The 22,646-nt window shown below is 34.9% G+C and overlaps 1 protein-coding gene across 3 annotated transcripts in view; it reads right to left on the reverse strand.

Annotated features, from left to right (window-relative positions):
* The window catches only part of RPTOR (regulatory associated protein of MTOR complex 1), a 505,620-nt gene that overhangs the window by 289,673 nt on the left and 193,301 nt on the right, over positions 1 to 22,646 (reverse strand). For all 3 annotated transcript variants that reach the window (XM_044002818.1, XM_044002819.1, XM_044002817.1), the window contains exon 6: positions 11,735 to 11,910. In XM_044002818.1, coding sequence (XP_043858753.1) covers positions 11,735 to 11,910 — 176 coding nt within the window. The remainder of the gene's footprint in view (positions 1 to 11,734; positions 11,911 to 22,646) is intronic.

Raw genomic sequence — 22,646 nt, forward strand, 5'->3', positions numbered from 1 at the left:
ATTATATTGGCACAATCCAATCTTGAGCAGTGATAATCTTGCCAATTATTAAGTCTTTCTTTTTAATTCTATTAATAGTATTTAGTACCTGTATTCATCTAAATCTTACATGTGTCTTGGTAAGTTAATGTCTTAATACATTTTGTAGTCATTTTGAATGGATTTTTTAAAAAAAACATTTCTTCCTAGGCTGTTAGTAGTACAGAGAAAAACTGATAACACTACTATTTTGCTAAATTTATTGATTGTCTTGACTCATGTTCTGAAGTTCTGTAAGGACAGCATCAAATTACTTGAAAACTAGTAATCTTTGTCTATGTGTACATATTTCATCTTATTCTGTCTTATGGCTAAAATCATATATGTACATACACACATACATATATACATGTATATAAATTTGGAAACTATGTAGAATAATGGAGGGCAGGAAAATTCTTGCTTTGCTCTTGTTTATTTAGCAAAGGTTTCCATTGGTTTCAGTTATATGATTTTCATCATATTAATAAAAAGTCCCTTTCGTATCAAGACCTTTCTATGTTCCTAATTCCTTTCTTTCCAGGGACATGATCAATTTATATAAAGCTACTGAGATGTTAAGAAGTTTTTGTTTCATTCAAAAATAGGCCAAATTAAGTTTATCCAACAATTCATTCAGTTTTATATTTTTCTTAATATGCATCTTATTGTTAAATTTATCCAGCTCTAAGAAGGTAATATAAATATCTCTTATTATGATTGTAATCACTTTCTGATGGATACACACTTTAAAAAAAAAACTTCTAAGACACTTGGTATAGAAATGTTTAATATTATTAAATACAGTGCCTTTAACATAAAGTAGCTTCCCCATTTGTCCTTCGGTAATTTATCAATATTTATTGTTGCCTTATCTAGGATCATGTATCCAACTCTTTTTTTAGAGTTGTCTGAAGCAGGGAATTGATCCAGATGAAAGGATGGAATTTTTTTTAAAAACACACCAAAACAACCCAACAGTATGTGAAAACACACACACACACACACACACACACACACACACACACACACACACACACACACACACCCCTGCTCATTTTAACCAAAAGCTTTCTTCTTCTACAGTCATCATGCTCAGAAATATCAATAGGCACACCATTAAAATAGTCTAAAATAGGTCCAATTATTATGAAATATTGTTCTTGTAAAAACATTTTAATTAATATGATATCCAGGACATTTTATACTGAAGGACAAAAAATATAATATTTTATCTATTAACCTGGACACTGCGTCCTATCCAGTACTAAAAGCAAAGGAATAGATATCATGAGAATTGCAAAAAAAAAAAAAAAAAAAAGGCAAGATATAAGAAAACTAAACCTGAGACTGATGTTTCCCAAACTAATTTACACTATTTAAAAACCAGTACTGGGGACACTGTGTTAGCATCTGCTCAAATTTAAAGAGTAATAGGACTAGATGGCTCCTTTGTGAAAAAGACAGCTGTTTCCAAAAGGATTTCTAATGCCATTTCCCAATGTTCCAAAGGCCCCTTGGCATAGTGGGCAGGATACAGATGCGAATGGCCTAAGCTGAATACCTCCACTAAATAATATTTCAGTAGCTCCATCAAAACCCTGCTTCCCTGCTCTCCTGATGACAGTGAATTCCCATTAGACCTGATGTTGTCAGCACACCAGCTATTTTTGATGCAATGTGTACTTAATATTATTGACTCTACAGACAGTCATGCACATAGTCATACACACAAATCACTTGGGAAGCCAAGCTAAGTAATCGCACCCTGAATGCCCAGCAATCCAACAAGACACAAGCAGGGGAAAAGACATTTTAGTTGATTTGTAGGTTATAATCGGTGACAAACCACAGAAATCATTCGCAGAATGGTGTATGACAGAATCAAAGTAGCATAGGAGCAACAATTATTCCTCTTGCACCAACCAATAATAAGAAGAATGTGCATATTTTTAACCTGTTTCCCTATCCTTGCAGAATTACATTAATAACTCACATGAACTAAAGGTTCCCAACCAGTTTAAATTACACATGATCTCTACTCAGACTGTCTCCCATAAAAGCCTATTTTGTAAAATAAGTTTTCCTGCACATACACTAATGCTAGTAAATTCAAAGTCTTTCATAAAAAAAGAATTTCAGATTCATTTACCTGCAGAATAATATGCCTTTTGGTAATAGACATTGCTCTGTAGGGTCCCAGAGGGCAGAACTAATGCAGGAGAAATAGGTAGAAGTAACAAAGAAGTCAAATTAGGCTCAAAGTAAGGAAGAACTTCTTAACAATTAAAACTATCCCAAAGGGGTTTTTCTCACTGCCTACAGAAAGAGTAAGTAAGTTTACAATTTTTGCTTGATGAAAAGCTTATTGAGGGGAAGTGGATAAAGTCCCAGCCCTGGATTCAGGAGGACCTGAGTTCAAATCCAGCCTCAGACCCTTGACACTTACAAGCTATGTGACCGCGGGCAACTCACTTAACCCTCATTGTGTCACAAAAATAAAATAAATGGACAGAACATAAGCTCCTTGAGGACAGAAAAGCCGATTGAGGGCACTGATCAAGTATCTAAGGCGAGGTGTTATTCTTTATCAATTATAGCTGAAATGGAGGGAGTATTTCAAACTAAACCAGAAGAGGGTGCTAAAAATTTTGGGGAACAATTAGTAAAGCTAAGAGACCAATCAAGATATGGAAAAAGGAAGACAAATGACAGAATTACAAAATATTCAGTGAGGTTTAGCAGTTTAGTGGAAGTTTGCAGATTATCTTTAAAAGGATAAAAGAATTTATAATTGATTATAATTGATTATACAAGGAGTTGTATAAGCAATTTCATTACTTCCTTGTCTCATTGTTTCTTTGCCTGAAAATACAAGGTTCCTCATGGGAAAGTCCTTCAAGGCCTCATTGTCCTTCAGGATAGCCATAATTGACCAAACCAGGGCAGCTAGGTGGCGCAGTGGATAAAGCAGTGGCCCTGGAGTTTGAACCTGAGTTCAAAGCTCACCTCAGACATCAACTTTGTGACCCTGGGCAAGTCACGTAATTGCTTTAAAAACACCAGTTGCCTTAAAAACATCTCCAGTCATCCTGATACCACTGGACCCAGTAGGCTCTGGAGGAGAGAGTAAGGTTGGTGACCTTGCATAGCCCTCCTTCCAATTCCATGCAAATTACAACATCATCCTGATGTCATAGTCCTCTTGGAGAAGAAAAGATAAAAAACAACTAACCAACCTATCGTCATTTGCAATAATATCAGACTTCTAAAAGAGCAACAAAAACAAAACAGACAAAAACTCATAGAGTAAATGATAGAGTATATGATATCTTTTCTAATCCAGAAAAGAGTTGGAATAAATGGACTCCACAAATATGATCCAGTGACAGTTTTCTGTCAATTTGAGTATAGTGAAGGGGGGGGGGGGGGGAAAGTTTATGGAAAATTACTAGGTAAAAAAAAAAAGCAAGAAATAAATCTATAAATGAAAAAGAACTTTAAGTATAAAAAGTTTCCATTATATTGTAAAAAGCATTGACTTCTGAATAATGTTAAAAGGCATTCTATTCCAGCTTTATTAAGAAAAACCAGAACTCCCTAAAAATGTATGCCCTGATTAGTCAATATTTATTTAATAATTAGTAAAAAATATATATATTTATTAGTATTAACTCAATGGTTCCATGATGGATGGAATACAAATTTATTAAATACCTGCCATGTGTAAGATAGCACATTAAATGCTTTACAAATACTCTCTCATTTGATGAGGAATGTTGTACATAATATAAATAGTTGATACAAAACAGAAACATGTATTTCTTTGCAAAAGAGTGAATATTCCCGATAAGTAGTTTGTAACTCACATTGCCCAAAATAGCATTGTGCTTTCACAAAGCCTTTTTTATAACTATGCAGTAAGTGTCTACCTAAGATGTAAGACCACAACAGCTATAATAATGAAAAAGTAATGGAGTACCTGAAAAGTTTCAATGCTGTGCTATGTATGAGGAAGGCAAGGAAATGTGAAAAAGTAAATACAGAACAAGTTAAAACGAGAAGAGGGCATAACATTTTCTATTTTGTCCCAGAGTTAACTGGGGGGTGGAGGAGATCATAAAAAAAAAATTTAGCAAGGGAGAGGTGTGTTCAGACATGTACATTAGGGAGGATAAATTTCGTAGGAGCATGAAGGATTATTGAAGATAGAATGGAGGCAAGAATATCAGTGACGCAAAATGAACCTCAAAGACTAACATTTTCTGTTCAGTCTTGTCAGACTTTGTAACCCAACTGAACATAGCACACCAGGTCCTTCTGTCCTCCACAAATTCTCACAGTCTGATCAAGCTCATATTCCTTACTATTTGATACCTCATCTCCAGCTGTCATTTCTTATTTTAACTTCAACTTTCCCAGCATCAAAGTCTTTTCGAGAGAGTCATCATCTCATTATGTGGCCATTTAGCTTCAGAATTTGTCCTTTCAATGAATAGTCAGTTAATTTCTTTAACTATTGATTGATTTAATCTCCTTGCTGTCCAAGGAACTTTCAAAAGTCTTCTCCAGCACCAGAAAATGAAAGCATCGATTGTGTGGCACTCGGCTTTCCTTATATTACAACATTACTATTGGAAAAACAATAGGTTTGACTATACAAAACTTCCTTAGTAAAGTGATGTCTCTGCTTGTTAGTATGCTGTCCAGATTTGTAATAGTTTTCCTTCAAAGGAGCTTGTGTCTTTTAATTTCCTGGTCATTATCTACAGTGATCTTTGAACCCAAGAATATAAAATCAGACACTGCTTCAATTTCCACCCCTCCTCTATTTACCAGGAAGTGATGAGACTAATTGCCAAGATCTTAGTTTTTTGGAGATTTTTTTTCTTCTTTTTTTTTTTTTTTAAATGTTAAGTTCACTCTAGGTATATATCACAAGGGAGTCAATATTAGAAAAGTAGGTCCTATGTACAATTAGGTATTATAACTAAAAACAAGGAATGTATCCACTAATTGTTCAATGGCTAAAAAAAATCCCATGTAAATGTAATAGAATATTATTATGAAGCTAAGAAATGAAAAATAAAAAGCATTGATGGAAACATGAAAATAATGTTATAAATTGGTACAGAGCAAAATAAGTAGAAACAAGAGAATATACACAATGAATGTAATAGAGCAAATTAAAAGAAGAAAAATTCTAGGGAACCAAAAAATACAAACAAAATCATGGAGAACCTATGTTCTCAATAAAAAATAAAACATCACCCTTCCCAATGATGGAAAGGGGGAATCGATGATAGAAAGCACTATGGATATGGATATGGAATGTTTTCACCTTTTTTTTTCCCTCACAACTGAAAGCTCAGTCTAGTTGGCCTTTTGATTACTGATTGATCAAGGTTGAAAGACTGTGACTTAAAAGGGCACCAATAAAAGATTTTTGAAAAACAAAAAATAGAATTGATTTCCAAAAGTAATTGCTGTTGTCTCCTAGTCGAGACATAAAGAAAAATCAGAGAGGATTTGAATAGATACTTAAGAAAAAAACATGTAGTACAGCTAGATAAAATGATACCAAGTCTCCACATCATATTGTACTTCTCCTCTAGGACATTCTTGCATTTGCCATCTATCAGTTACTAGATAAGATAAACATAAAGGGAAAACTTTCCATTATGACAAAAACATATTAATACTTTGTCATTAACATTTAAGCATCTTCAGGTACTTTCACTTAATTGATGGGAGGGAAACAAGCCTCTTACCCTCTATCCAATGGAAAATAATAGCTATCATTTTCATTAATAGACAATAGAAATGCATATAGCATGCTGCAATAGGCATCAATCTATTTTACAAGCACCCTAGTAAATTAAGTGCCACTGAATTGTAATTTTCTGTTGTATACAATATACACACAATAAATTCAGCTTTGTGTTGTATTGCTCAGAGAAGTAGGAAACAGCTAGAGGGAAAAAATATATTCTGAATTGTGGTATTATATTGAAATATAGTGAGAAAGGCACAAGAAGAAAGTAGTATAATCACTCAGTTCAGGGTTATTGAAACCATACATTTAAGAAGGGTGAGATTGACTGAACCCAGTATTAAGTTGCCAAGGGCCTACATCTTCTATCAACAGCTTCATTACTAAACAATGGATTTATTGATAATTCATTGTCATTTTTGCATACATAAGTAAACAGCATCTTCTTTAAGTGAAAATGTAGTTATACTCAAGGAAGACACACAATTCTTTGATCACTAATTTTCCATCTATGCCTCACTTGATGAATATATCAGAAGAGATGATAACTCACAAACAAAACATGAAAGCATATTTGTTAGTCAAGTGACTACAAGACTTAAGAAGAGCTCCTTCATCATGTCATAAATCAGGAGTACTGTTTTTTTACACTTCACTACTCATAAAATGACCACCACCTGCTTCTCCTTGTTCTTTTCATTTTGAGGGAATGGAAGATTCTGAGATCATTTAAAAGCACTAAGCATATTCACTGCCTAAAACATAGTATCTGCTTGTAGCTTAGAATCTGGTTGCTTATGATAAACATACAAGTTTCTGATCATTAAAATGTTTACCATGTGGGGTAGCTAGGTGGTGCAGTGGATAGAGCACCGGCCCTGGAGTCAGGAATACCTGAGTTCAAATCGAGCCTCAGACACTTAACACTTACTAGCTGTGTGACCCTGGGCAAGTCACTTAACCCCAACTGCCTCACTTAAAAAAAAATAATGTTTACCACAGTTACTCTGTTCTAAAATCTCATCCTTAAAAATACTCTCTCAGAAATACTAATTCTATATTCTAAAATCAAGCCCTACTCCTCCTCCCATTCTTAAGTCATATTTTAAATGGTGATTCCACAGAGAAGTACACATTTAATTATGATTACATAAAATGAAATATACTGCTTACCTTAGGCTAATAACATTCAGTAACACGTACCTTCTATCAATGGAAAAAATTTTATTATCAAAAAATATCCTCTTGTAGGACACTGTTTAATTATTCTGTAAAGTATGCAATTTTGCCATATTGATTTTGTATACACTTCTACAGGAATATTTTTGTGTTTAATGAGAGTGTCAGGTGGTACCAAACAAGGCAGAATCAACTAGTAGTGATATCGGGTGAAAATTCTGCCACTTGGGAAAACAGGCAAAAACTTCAATAGGAGCCAATTTTCCCAAAGTTATTATCAGAATATGTATTGAGAAAACAGTGATGATAGGCAGAGATAAAAGAAAAATTAATTGCAATACAGAGGTTTGACAGCAAGAATATGGAATACAGAGTTGGGATGAGGGATTATAAGGCTACATGGTACATATAAAATCCAAATTAAAATCCTTTTTTGCTTTCTACCTCACTATTCCTTCCAACTATCAAGAAATTTCTGCAATGGAGAGTGCCAATCCTATAGAAATCCCATTCTGAGAACAGCAATAACAATGAGGTAGGCTTCAAAAGTGGCAGGTAAGGTTGGGGGAAACACAATGAATGAACAGGCTTGTGTGAGTATATTGCAGTGACTACAGATGAATATATAAATGTATACATGTATATGGCAGTAGAAAGTGATGGAAGTACTAGAAGAGGAATGTAGAATAAATTGTGGAGATAGGGGATTGGTTTATCAACAAGTAGTGGTGGGTAAAAAGAGAAATATCTGCAGTACATCAGACCAGAACACCTCACCAGTCTATTTTCTAAGATTTTTCAAATATCTGTGACAGTAGATGAGCAATAACTCTGCCAGTTAATTGGGCCCCAAGGAGGTAGTACATTTGGGCCAAGTGACAAACAACAAATATGGTTAGGTTCCTTCTTACCATCTCTTAAATTAACTTAGATATCACTTTGTTGATTATGGTGTTGGTTTTTTTTGCTTTGTTCTCTCCCCCCCCCCAAAATAATGGTCAACCAGTTAGTCTATAAGCAAATACAAAGTCCTTTCTGTATCTCCATTCTCAATTTGAGGGGAAAAAAATTAATATAAGAATTAAGCAGCTCTGTCTTTTCTCTGTTGTCACTTACCAATGTCCCAAGAAAAGTTCTTATTGCTTCTTATAAACGTCCTTTTTCTCCAAAAATAAGTTTTTCAAAATGCACCAAACCAATTTTACTGCTCTTAGGAAAAGGAAAACTAATACACTGGGGTAGATGTGTAAGCTGTCCAATAGGTCTCAAAAGTAATTTGGGATTATAGCCCAAAAGTCACCAAACTCTATATCCTTTGAATGAAATATAAGAGATCCAAGACATATGGAAAAGATCCATGTGTACAAATAAATTTATAACAGCATTATTTTTTATTGCAAAGAACTGGAAAGAAAATTGATCCATCAATTGAGGATAAGCTGAAGAAATTCTAGCATATGAATATAAATTAATATTATTCAGATATAAGAAAAGACAAAAGGAATTCAGAGAATCCTTATATGAACTGATACAAAATGGGCTTTTCAGAATCAGGAGAAAATGTAATTAACTTGCTTCACCATTTAAAGGAACAATTTGATCAATGCAATAAGAAATTGTTTCTCTAGAAGATTAAGGATGCATCATGCTTCCTGCCTCTTACTGGAGAAGTAATGGATTCTTGATACAGAATGATAGATACATCTCAAGATCATCTATTTTAAAAGACTTTGTGAGTATTAAGTATTAAAAAAATGCTTATTTGTTAAAATGAAGTATTTACTTGGTTAGGTGAGTTCCATGGATGGGAAGTGAATGATAAGCTTCAAAAAACCTGAAACCGACCGTGAATGAAATATTTTTCAAATGTCCAGCAGATAGCAAAATGAAGTTCAACCAGTGACAGACAAAAAAAGCAAGTGTCAGTATTTCCATGTAAAACCTAATGTATACTGGGAAAAAAAAAAGTGAATACAGCTGTCTCATTCATCCAACTGATCTTCTAAAATGAAATATAACATGGCCTCTTTTCTCTATTCAGGCATCTACAATCCTAATTAAGAAATTTATCATCTCTTGCCTAGACTATTGCAATAGCACTCTCCGTGTCCTTCCTTGCTCAAATCTTTCCCCTTACCTACCCACCCTCTCTCCTTGGCTGCCAAAAGTATTTTCCTATAGGGGCAGCTAGGTGGCGCAGTGGATAAAGCACTTGCCCTGGATTCAGGAGGACCTAATTTCAAATCTGGTTTTAGACACTTGACATTTACTAGCTGTGTGACCCTGGGTAAGTCACTTAACCCTCATTGCCCTGCTCCCTCCTCATCCCACTCCCCTCCCCCAAAAAAGATTTTCCTATGATCAAAATACCTCTACTACAATCAATAAATGCCAATGATTTCTGAAGACCTAACAGATCAACTATAAATTCCTCTATCATTGAAAGCTCTTTGTAAACTCTCTCCTTACCACTTTTTCAATCCTCTCACATTTTAATTTTACTTCCCTTCATACATTCTAAGATCCAGCTACATTAGCCACACATGCAATGTTCTACCTCCAGTTTTCTTATTCTTTCATTCCTCAAACACCTGCAATAACCTTCTCTTTAAATGTCTCCATTACCTGGAATGCCCTCCCCTCTTACCTTCACCTCTTAGGTTCCTGGATTCCTTCAGGGCATGGCTGAAATTTCGTTTTTTTCTACAAGAGGCCTTAGTTAATGCCAGCTATTATTATTATTATTATTATTATTATTATTATTATTATTATTATTATTATTATTAATTATTATTATTATTCCCTGCTACTCTCAGATCACCTTCCACCACCTCTGGGTATATGTATAAAACCTTATATGCCAAGTCATTTACATCTCCTCCATTAGAATATCAGCTCCTTGGGAAGAGACTTACTGTTGTAATGTTTCAGAATTCACAAGACCTGCCAAATATTAAGTACTTAACAAATGCTTCTCCCCCCCCAGGGCAATGAGGGTTAAGTGACTTGCCCAGGGTCACACAGCTAGTAAGTGTCAAGTGTCTGAAGCCAGATTTGAACTCAGGTCCTACTGAATCCAGGGCCCATACTTTATCCACTGCACTGCCTAGCTGCCCCTAACAAATGCTTCTTGATAGAATGACTGACCCTCTTTTTCTATACTTCTTTGTATATGTAAAGGATCATGTTTGTTGATGTGAGCAGCTGAAATTGGCCTTGGGCACCCCAAGTAGGCTGCCCCTCCCCCAGGAAACTGCTCTCCCATGCCAAGACCAGCCCAGGCCCCAGTCAGCAAGGCTCTGCCTGCCCTGGGGTCACCAGCAAATTAGCTTGCTGGGTGTGGGCAAGGTCAGCCTGAGATTCAGGAGGACAAAGAAGGGTTATATAACCTGGGGGGGGGGGGGGGGCGGCGCGGCACTGAAGGGGGGAAAGTGAAGAGGGAGACTGAAAAAGGGGAGGCTATGGAGAGTAGGCAAGGCTAACAGAGGTGGGGGGGGGGGCGTGGGTGCTGGAGAGCAGCTGACAGTGAAGGAAGAGTGAAAGAGTGAAAGGATGTAGTGAAGGCATAGAAAAAGAGGTTGGTAGGTAGTGAAAGCCAGCTCAGTAGGAGGAAGCATGAAGGAGGATGCTACAGAGACAGAGGAGCAGAGCAGTGAAAGGAGAGGGGAAGCTACAGAGAAAGTTAAAGTGCCATCAGGTCATATTTTACTTTTGTTATCCTTATCTTTAAGTTTATTCACCACAGTAAACCCTGGTATGTGCTCTAATTGAAAGAGGCATTTGCTTATCAGTCTGGGAGAAGCAGTTGTGGGAATTTTTAAAAGGCCCTTACAGACTGGCAGCTAATAGCTAGCTATAGTTTAACCAGCTAATAGCCTATAGATTGGCCAGCCAGCCAGGAGTTCACAGATTAGGCCCAGTTAATATAATTTTTACATTGATGACTATCAAGTTCATAATAATTAAAAAATTAAGAGAAGAACTATTTAAGTTCTTTTTAATTTATTTTCTCAAGAAAAGTAGAACATAGGTGTCTTGGAAAAAATATTAAAAACCTCACACAGTTAGAAGGCTAATTATTAAAAAGTAGTACAATGGTTAAAGGAAAAAAAAGACTAGCTTCTAATGCAAGAAACAAGCAACTGTCATTGACTTATAGAATGTTAAGGTCTGTGATATTTGAGACCATTACAGGAGAAAATGTTGGTAAAATGTTCTGAAAAATTCCAAGAAAGATGTTTTAAAAAGATAGCAATAAAATAATTGTTAACAATAAAATAAAAAATGTATTCTACCTGAAGCACATAGTAAAATCAATACATACAAATACACACATATGTGTGTATATGTGTGTGTGTGTATCAGGTTAGCCTTCAAGTTTACATATAACCAAATTCCAAAACAACCCCCTTTGGTATTTATCAGTGATCCTGTTCTCTTATGATGATCTAAAACTACAAGGCTAAGAATATTCTTGGTGGTATCAAAAATATAACTATACATGTAACTGGTTGCTGAATAAACAGGTATCCTTAATTTCTGGAAGTTAATCTCTTACACTTAATGCAAACATGAGTAGCAAGCTTGAATCTAAAATATATATTTAGGAGATAATATTTTCGTTTCTGTGGCTTTGATGAATAAGATACAATCCAAGCAAGACTCCTTAGAGCTAGATGATTGATCAATGCTGAGAAGCATGGTAGGGTGAAAACATCTGGGTGAACAAGTCCATTAAGCTAGAATGCATGTCTCACCACTTACCATCTGAGCGCAATTTTGATAGGTGTTGTAAGGCATGATGTGAAAAGGTCAGCTGGAAGGTCAGGGATCATAGGTAGTAGTTCATTAGCTTCACATGCTGCTAGCTGAATGCAGTTTTTCATTGATGGGGGCAAAGGCATCTGAGCAAGTGGATGACTTGGGTTAATTGCTGCTACCTACAGGGGAGAATGTTAAAGGAAAAAAAAAGTGACTCATTTGGAGAATAAGTTGGAGAATATATCTAAGCACAAAAGAATGAATCACCTATGACTGGTAACTTTGGAATTTTCTCTGGAGTTTTTTATGCATTGCTTCTGAGAATTTTTGAATTCTGAATTGATGACAAGTGAATAAATAATTGTGAGACCTGTCAATAAGAACATACCATCCCAAAATTCTTTCTTGTTAGTGTGGCTAGACTAAATTTATAATGAATGTCAAATATGCCAAATTTCAGTTGAAATGCAAACATCATAATCAGCCTTTCAAATATGAAAAACAAAGTAATTTACTACTATGCATCAAAGAAAAATAAGCTTTAGGTTTCCTTTTTCAAAAGTTAGATAGTGGAACCAACAGCAAAACTATTTTTTTCTTTACAACCTAAAACACACACAGAGGGTAACTAACTCCTTCTGCAGTTGCTTCAAAAAGACAGTTTCTCAGGGGCACCTAGGTGGCAAAGTGGATTGAGCACCAGCCCTGGAGTCAGGAAGACCTGAATTCAAATCCGGCCTCAAGACACTTGACACTTAACTAGCTGTGTGACCCTGGGCAAGTCACTTACCCCTCATTGCCTCACCAAAAAAAAAAAAAAAAAAAAAAAAAGACAGTTACTCAGATTTATATTTGGTTCAGATACTCCAATAATAAAGTTGAATGCTCTAAGTATTCAAATTTGTGATCCGGAAGAAATTAGTTGATTTTGAGCAAAGAAGAAACTGAATCTCATTAAAAAATATTATAAAATGACAATCTTGCCCAAATAAAACAATTCTGGTTTCATTACACAGTAATACATTCACTTTATTATGGAAAAAAAATTAGCTTACCAGTGAAATGGGAGTAATAATGACTGCTCTTTAATTATTTCAATAGGAAGTATATTTGAAAGTACAGTAAGCAGTCAAGAAGGAAAGCGCTATATAAATCCAAAATATTATTTTTATTTTCTCATGATTACAGGAAATAAAATCTCAAGGTGTGAAATGAAAATGATTAGTTCTCTATCACCAATTAAGGTGCTTTAAATGCAATGTTCTAGAAAGCCAAAGCTCAGTTAGTAATGAAATCATACATATGCATAGTTTGCCTATGCTTTAGCAACACCAAAGTTAATCTCTACCACCTAGCACTCTCAACTACCATCATTCCCATGCTGCCAAAAAGAATGTGCTGAAAGAAAGCAAATAAATGATAATATTTGCTAAACAAAATACAATTAAGAGAGTAAATCTGCTTTGAAATCATGCAATGAATTCCATTTGTGTCAGAGTCATGAGGATAATCTAGTGTTTACTCCAATAAAGAAATTCCATTTCAAATAGATAATAGTAATGTATCAATGATACATGAAAGACTAATAAAATGAAATATAGTGGGTGGAGTGATTTCTGATTTTATCCACCATTTGTTTTGCACTCCTAACTAGGAACAAAATTTGGCAGTTCACAACAGGTTTTCCTATCATTTACAAAAAAGAATGAAATTCATAAGAATACTTGGAATGTGAGTATACTGTACTGAGAGCTATGTATGAATAATAGATTTCTTGATCCTGAAAATAATTGTGGAGAGGAAAATTTCAGAACTAGTTTTATTTAAAAAAAATACTTTGAACTGAATGGAGCAAGGTAGATATACATAAGAAATAACTTGATTTAGAACTGCCCTGTGAGTCACCATCAGTTCCTCTGGTATACACAAAGGGAATAATTTATGATCTGAAGTGAATATATCAGAGCAGGAAAATCCCAGAAAATTAATTTATTAAATACCTCCCCAGACACATGTACCGTGAAATGTAAATTTGGGAATGAAATAAAATAGCATCATAGTCATAAACTAGAGAGACATAGAAAGAAGTCCTTCAATAAGTTAAGTCCTTTGTCATTCTCTGAATACTAGACCACTCTAGCAAAGATTCCCACCCTTCTCCCCACTATTTATAGAATGTTATCCCCCAGCTTGCTTCACCATTTAAAGGAACAATTTGATCAATGCAATAAGAAATTGTTTCTCCCAGCTCCCAGCTGAAAGCCAGAATATGAAGGCATAATTCACATATCTAAACTTATCTATTTACCGCCATACTTTTCTTGGCACCGAGAGAGCAAACTAAAAACCTACCTTTCTTAATGACATTCAAAGAGTATGCATTATTTACACAAAATGAAAATATCCATATTAATTTCCACCAGGGGCAAAACAAAACAACTTCTAAAGAGAACAATTTCCTATAGAAAAACTCTTAAGATCTGTGTTCCACTCCCTCCCTCCCCCAAATTCCCACCACTAAGGATATGTAATCACCTCAATAACTGGAAAGATGTCATTATATCTATGGGGTAGTCAGTCCCATAAGAAGGACTTGGTACTTGGAATTCAATGTTACATTGGCAAATATTTTATGATATATCTACATTTTACATCAATCGGGGTATGCAAATTATAGAACTCCATCACAATAAGCAAGACATTTTTTGAAAGTTACATGCTGAATAAGGAGTTGCAAACTATTAACAATAATATAAAATAATATTCTAAATCACTAATACAAGAAATGAAAAATCAAGACAAATTTGGGTTTTCACCTTACAGCTATTGAAGGGGACACAGAAAAACATTCCAGTATTGCATTTATTGTTGGTAGAATTGTACATTGTAAATTAGTACAACCATTCTAAAAAGCTGTTTTTAGACATCCTTGTTTCACCCCTGATCTTACTGGGAACGCTTCTAACATCCCCATTACATATAATGTTTGCTGATGGTTTTAGATGCTCGTTATCAATACTGTTGTTCAATACTGGACTAGAAATGTTAGGCTTAGTATTAAGAGAAGAAAAAGAGATTGAAGGAATTAGAATAGGCAAGGAAGAAACAAAATTATCACACCTTGCAGATGACATGATGGTATACTTGGAGAATCTTAAAGAATAAACTAAAAAACTACTTGAAACAACAACTTTAGCAAAGTTGCAGGATGTAAATAAAATAAACCCATACAAATTATCGGCATTTCTATATATGGCAAACAAAGTGAGCAGCAAGGGATAGAAAGAGAAATTCCATTTACAATAACTGTAGACACACACACAAAAAGCTGTTTCTGAATTATGCAAACAAAATTACTACAATTGTCTATATCATTTGGAATACTGATTCCATTGCTAGAAATAATATGCCCTAAGGAGGTCACAGACAAAAAGAAAGTCTCCTTATACACAAAAAATATTTATATTAGCACATCTTGCATTAGCAAAGAACTAGATAAAAGGAGCTATCCATCGACTAGGGAATGTCTAAACAAACTGGGGAACATTAATGCAATGGAATATTACTGTGCTATAAGAAAAGATAAATATGATAACTTCAGAGAAGCAAAGAAAGTGTTGCATAAGCTGATGCAAAATGAAGGAGAGCCAGGAAAAGAATATAAAAATAGCTATCGATGTAAATGAAAAGAACTTAATATAACTTAAAATGAATGCTGTGAAATTATATTAAAAAAACAAAAACCGGCATCAAAGAAGATACCACACCTTGCTACTCTACTGAGAACTGAGGAAGATGGTCTTATAGGATGTAATATTGCATATAATATACATTTTTCCAATTGATTGATAATTTCTTATTTTTTAAAATATTCTTTATGACTTATATGAACTGATGCTGAGTGAAATGAGCAGAAGCAGGATAACATTGTACACAATATCAACAACATTGTGTGATGATCAACTGTGATAGACTTAACTCTTCTCATCAATACAATGATCCAAGATAATTCCAAAGAACTCATAATGGAAAATGCTCTCCACATCCAGAAAAAAGAAATGTGGAATCTGGATGCAGACTGAACCATACTGTTTCTACTTTTTTTGTTGTACTTTTTACTTTTTTGAGGTTTTTCCCTTTTGCTCTGATTCTTCTTTTGCAACATGACTAATGCAGGAATGTTTAATGTGACTGTACATATATAACCTGTATCATATTGCTTGCTGTCTTGGGGAAGTGGGGAGGGAAGAGAGAGAGGGAGAAAAATTGGAACTAGAAATCTTATAAAAACAAGTGTTATGGGGCAGCTAGGTGGCGCAGTGGATAGAGCACTGGCCCTGGAATCAGGAGGACCTGAGCTGTGTGACCCTGGGCAAGTCACTTAACCCCAAGTGCCAAAAAAAAAAAAAAAAAGGTTGAAAACTATCTCTACATGTAGAGAAAATAATAAAATACTTTTATGATTTAAAAAAATAAAATAAGATATTCTTTATTATAAAGGATGGCTCTCTTGAAGGGAGAAGAGAGAAAATAGAGGTGATATAAAAATAAAAGTTATTAACACAAATCTATTTTAATGGGTATAAAAATTTTGTTTATGATTTCTAGCTTGAAAAGAACTTAACTCATGTGTAAATTTCTCCAAAACTTTTTAAAGTACCAAATGCTTAAAATTGTTAATGCATTGATCATAGTATTCCCCTCCCCCCTTTCACCTACCACAACTTTTAATTGTGTTCTCATGCCTCAGGCAGATTATCACCATTTAATATATGGGTATACATTGACTACAGGGGTAATTGACTCATGTAAGGTAAAAAAATTACTTAGACAAAATCAGAACCTAGTTCTCTTTTCTGTTGGTATGTTTTCCATTACATTCTGCTAAAAATGTATGCTATAAGGTTTAAAGAAATAATAACTAAAAATTATAGAGTATTTTTAAAAATGATATATGCATAGTTTGCCTGAATTGTATATACTCAGAGAAGTATAAATCCATCATATTATACTACTATGTTATAACACAGGGTTTCAACTTTCCAAACAGAGGGCACTAAGTATATTTCCTTAAAAACCCATCCTAGAACACAATAGTATGCCTACAAATAAATAAAGATATAAAGTCTGTTATGAACACTGTAAATTTTAATATATTTGCTTTAAAAAAGCAGAAAGGGAACATTTTTAAAAAATAAGGCTCTCCTCTAGCTATACAAACTAAAAGAGCATCAGCAAATCCAACTTGTACCACTCAGGAAATTACTTCTTAGGTTTATCGTGACAACCCTGCTAAGAATTATGATTGGTTTGGGCACAATTTGAGTCTAAAGCCCGTCAAATCTGAGTCATGAAGAAAGATTCGTGGAGTCTAACAGATGTGTCAGAAAAGGCTTCACAGACAAGGATTTCACTGATGGAATACATTCAGCCAGAGGCATCCTTGCAACAGCAACCAGGGAGTTAGCTGCTTTTGCGTAAATGCTGCTCACCTCTTTCACTCTGGATGCTTTATGAGAATAGATGCCACTGTGCCCCTTTTCCCCACCTCACATACACGCACAGAAAAGGAGGTGGCAGGAAAAAGAAATGAACAGGAAATGTACTAAGAATGTGGAAGATGACAGGAAAATTGGGACAAACCTCAGGAGATTGAGGTTTACTGGTCCCCAATCTGGAGTTGAGTCATTTTGAAACTGCAATGCCTTAGCCCAAAATGAAACAGACTGCCATTATTAATAAAACATTACCACTACTGAGGCATAGTATTATATGAATAGGTTTCAAGATTATTAAAAACCATAAGTTTTTATGGCAATTTTAATATAAGTTTCACAGTTGGAAATGACATCTGAAGCCTAACATTTACCCAAAGCATGAACTGCCTTCTACAATATCACTAATGGTCATTTACCATCTGCTTATCATCTCCCAATGATAAGGAATTCCATATACCACAAAGCAGTCTGTTACATTTTTAGATGGCTATAATTATCATAAATTTTTTCTTTATGTTAAAGTCTTCCCCAAACTTTGGTCTTAGTTTTGTGGTTTAGAAACTAGAAGTATAAAGCTTATTCCCTTAGACATGGAAAATTGACCCTGATTTGCTGAAATCAATGTGAAGCTCTGCCTAAAGGCAGCCTTGTACCTTGATGACAATGCTGGGAAGACAAAATAAGGAACACTATTTCTGGCTGAATGCCAAGCCATGGGACACTTGATTTATCTCTCCCTTAAAGAATCCTTTCTCTTTCCCTCTTCCCTTCCTGACCCCTGCCCTCATCTCTTAAATGCCACTACTTTTAGCATAATATGGATATGTTGTTGGTATAAGATTTAAGTTTTGTTTTTGTTTTTTAAAATTCTTGATTCTTGCATTCTAACAGATGTTTTAGCACAGGCATCACACTCAGGTATTTTGTTTAAGGAATACGTTAAGTTAGAAGTATCCTTGCAACAGCAGCAGTCAGAGATATCTGAAACCTCGGCATGTTCTTTTAAGATAGTAATCTTGTGTGCGCTACGTTATCTTCTATAGATCAAGTATCCTCAATTCTTTCAACCAATCTTCTTGTGGCAGGTTCCAAGGACCATCATCATACTGTTCCCTCCTCCTATTGATTTATTGCATCATCATCATCACCACCACCAACAACAACTTCATAGTTAGCATTCATCTAATGTTTCAACATTTACAAAGCACATTTCAAATATCTCATCTGAATCTCAACACTTCCGGGAGATAGGTGCTATCATTATTCTCATTTTACAAACTGAGGCAGACATAGGTTAAGTGACTTGCCAAATGTGACATAGTCAAATAAGTATCTGAGGCTGTATTTGAATTCAAGTCTTCCTACTTCAAGGTCTAAAATGCCAGCCACTGAACCACCTAGCTGCCTTTAATCATTTATTAAGGTATATTTTGAAAATGTAGGGTAGAATGAAAAAATGCTCTAGATCACTATTGATCAGAGAAATGCAAATTAAAACAACTCTAAGGTATCACCTCATACCTTTCAGAGCGGCAAATATAACAAAAATGGAAAATATTGGAAGGTGAAGAGAATGTGGGAAAGCTGGGACACTAATCCACTGTTGGTGGAGATGTGAAAAGATCCAACTATTCTGAAGATCAATTTGGAACTATGCCTAAAGGGCAATAGAACTGTGCATAGCCTTTGATCCAGCAGTACCCCTGATAGGTTTATATCACAAAAATATCCCCCAAAAGAGAGAAAGACCTATTTGTACAAAAATATTTATAGCAGCTCTTTTTGTGGTGGCTAAGAATTGGAAATCAAAGGAATTACCATCAATTGGGGTAAACAAGCTGTGGTATATGATGATAATGGATTATTATTGTACGATAAGAAATGACAAGCAAGATGACTTCAGAAAGGCCTGGAAAGACATGTATGAATTGAGGTATAGTGAAGTGAGCAGAACGAAGAGAACGTGGTGCACAGAGATAGCAATATTGTTTGATGAAGAACTATGAATGACAACTATTCTCAATTACCAATGATCCAAGACAGTCCCAAAGGACTATTGATGAAACATACTATCCACCTCCAAAAAAAGAACAGATATTGATGGAACACAGACTAAAAGCATGCTATTTCTTTCATTTTTTTCTTTTTAAGTTTTCTTGTACAAAATGAATAATATGGTAATGTTTTATATAATTGTACGTGTATAACCCATATCTGATTGCTTACTGCCTCAAGGAGGGGACAGGGGAGGAAGGGAAGAAGGGATAAAAAGTGGAACTTAAAACCATAAATAAAAATGTTTATTATATTTTTTTAAAAAGGGGGCAGCTAGGTGGCACAGTGGATAGAGCACCGGCCCTGAAGTCAGGAGGACCTGAGTTCAAATCTGGCCTCAGACACATAACACTTACTAGCTGTGTGACCCTGGGCAAGTCACTTAACCCCAATTGCCTCACCAAAAAAAAAAAATGTAATATAGAGAAATGGAGAGGATACTAGAAACATGACTTATCAGGACAGAGAACAGCAGGATTATCATCTCTATCATTTTGGACACAATACTTCTCTTAATTCAGCCTAAGATTTTGTTAGCTCATTTGATTGCTATATCACATTGCTGACTCATACCAAGTTTATAGGCCACTAAAATCCCTAAGCCTTTTTCTCAAGAATTATTTGCTGTGTAACTATACAACTCCCATTGTGTATAAGCACAGCTGATTCTTATAAATAAAATTATTGAAATCTTTTATTTTTACATGTAAAATTTCCCCTCTGTGCCTAATCCTTTGCTTTACCAGAAAGTCATTCCACATAACAGAACTTGTTAAGCTATTGAAAATTATAGTATCTATTTGCCTGTATCCTACAAAAAATAATAAAAAAGATCAGAGAAATTAATTTTTAATGTCTCCTATAGTTTGTTTCCATACCTGTCCTCCTCCCAAAAAACAGATCAGAGAATATAATGTCCTACAAGAAAACCCAGGTCAGAGAGGGACAGGAAAAACATAGCACCGGTTTATATATCCCAAGAAGAAACAGCATGAATCATGCAGAAACCCCTTCCTAAGACGGGAGCTAGGAGACTCCCTCTTTCTGAGGGTATATAAGGGTGGTTTTTTTGTTGTTGTTTACTGGTTACAGAGTGTTGTCCGTTTCATTAGCATGATACAAATTAACCCAAAAGCAAATACTATAACAAGAATGGATGTAATGCAAAGCAGTTTTAACAATTTCAGTTATGAAGGAAATATAGAAACACCATGAAAAGATTACAGGATTCCAAAAAGGAGTTTGGCAAGGATGAGGACACCCAGATATCCCCATGAGATGAAGAAAGAAGTCATCAGGGAGGGACTTTTCTCTGTTAGCTATCTGAGTTCAGTTGAAGGACATTTTGCTCCTATTAACCTAAGGTGTCATAAAAAATACTTTTGGATAATAAGGTACCTCCATCAAATCCACATAATCCACACATTAATATTAACAAAGGGAACAAAGAAAAAGAATAATAGAGGAAAACACCAGAAAAATCAATCACCACATCGAAAAAGTCAGAAAACATAACCTAATGTTATGTTACACTTCCAAACTCCACAAATAAGGGGAGAGGAAGTGCCGATGGCTTTTCACATCACTTATTTAGGGATAGGCTTGTTCTTTTTCATTTTGAAACTCATTTTCAATTGTTTTGTAGTGGTTCTTTCCATTTCTTATAGCACAGCAATTCCATTACACTCATTAACCACAATCTATAAAGCCATTTTCAAGTAGAAGGGTATCTACTTTGTTTCCATTTTTCTGCTACTACAAAAGTGCTGCTATAAATATTCTGGTGTATGTGGAGCCTTTCTTTTAATCAATGAACTCCTTGGGCTACATACATATATAGTAGTGGAAACTCTGAGTCAAATAGTATAGATACTTTAGCCACTTTATCTGAATTAATCCAAATTACTTCCCAGAAAGACTATACTGTTCTAAAGCTACATTAGCAAAGCAAAGTGCCTATCTGCTGTTAGTCCCTCCAACATTAACTATTGCAATTTTTCTAATTTTTGACAATTTGATGGGTGTGAAGTAAAACCTAAAGATTATTTAATTTGGATTTGACTTTTTATTAGTAATTTAGAGCATTCCTTCATATAGTTTATATTTTGCAACTTTTTGTTTTTTTGGCGGGGCAATGGGGGATAAGTGACTTTCCCAGGGTCACACAGCTAGTAAGTGTCAAGTGTCTGAGGCCACATTTGAACTCAAGTACTCCTGAATCCAGGGCCGGTGCTTTATCCACTGCGTCACCTAGCTGCCTCTGTGCAACTCTTTTGAGAATCATTTCTTCAAATCCTTTGATAGTATAAATTTCTAAGACTTTTCCATATATCCTAGATACTAAACCCTTATCTGAGAAATTCAACAAGAAGTTTTCCCCTCAGTGCTTCCAGATTTTTATATGCATCGATTTGGTTTGTGAGGAAGCTTTTCAATTTTTAAATGTAAATGCACTAGGAGGAAAACATGAGAAGCCATATCAAGAATCAATATACTTTTTGGAAATGATCTTTTTTATTCATCCACTTCATAAGCACTTATTAAGTGCTTATAAGGGTGCCAGGCACTATGCAGGACAACAAGGCCAAGAAATTGACATTTTTTGCTCAGAACCACTATTTCCTGAGACAGTTTATACCATTTTGGGACAAACCCATCTAACAATTCTTCCTAAAATTGTAATTTTTAGGAATATGTGTTTTTTCCTTCTGAGGCCAAATATATTTTCCATATGACAGTATTTCAACATAGAGGTTAATTAGGCCATACTTACTATCCTGACAAACTTATTCGTAATAAACTGAAAACCTCTAACTTGGGTAGATATTCAATGCAAAGCATACCAATTTAATGATCATAGATGTTGATTAATACAGTAATCATTACCTAACATATTAGAAAGCAATACATGAAATATTCTATGTTTGATCAAGTTCCCTATCTAATGCTGGTATCAGAAAAGAAACCAATCCCAATGTCAATTTCTCAAAGATGATTCTTTGAAAAACCATCATTTGAAAATGAGTCTAGGGGCGGCTAGGTGGTGCAGTAGATAAAGCACTGGCCCTGGATTCAGGAGTACCTGAGTTCAAATCCGGCCTTGGACACATAACACTTACTAGTCGTGTGACCCTGGGCAAGTCACTTAACCCCAACTGCCTCACTAAAAAAAAAGAAAAAAGAAAAAAAAGAAAATGAGTCTATTTATAATTCTAAAAGCTAAAAATAGCCAATTTGGCCATTTTCAAATGTTACTCATTCAAGTAAAAAAAAAAAAAAAAAAAGGTGTACCTGTCACCCAATAACTCTGGTTACTACTTAAAAGGAAAAGTCCAAATTAAAATAACATTGAGGTTTCACCT

This window comes from Dromiciops gliroides, chromosome 4 (genome assembly GCF_019393635.1).
Source record: "Dromiciops gliroides isolate mDroGli1 chromosome 4, mDroGli1.pri, whole genome shotgun sequence".
NCBI lineage: Eukaryota > Metazoa > Chordata > Mammalia > Microbiotheria > Microbiotheriidae > Dromiciops > Dromiciops gliroides.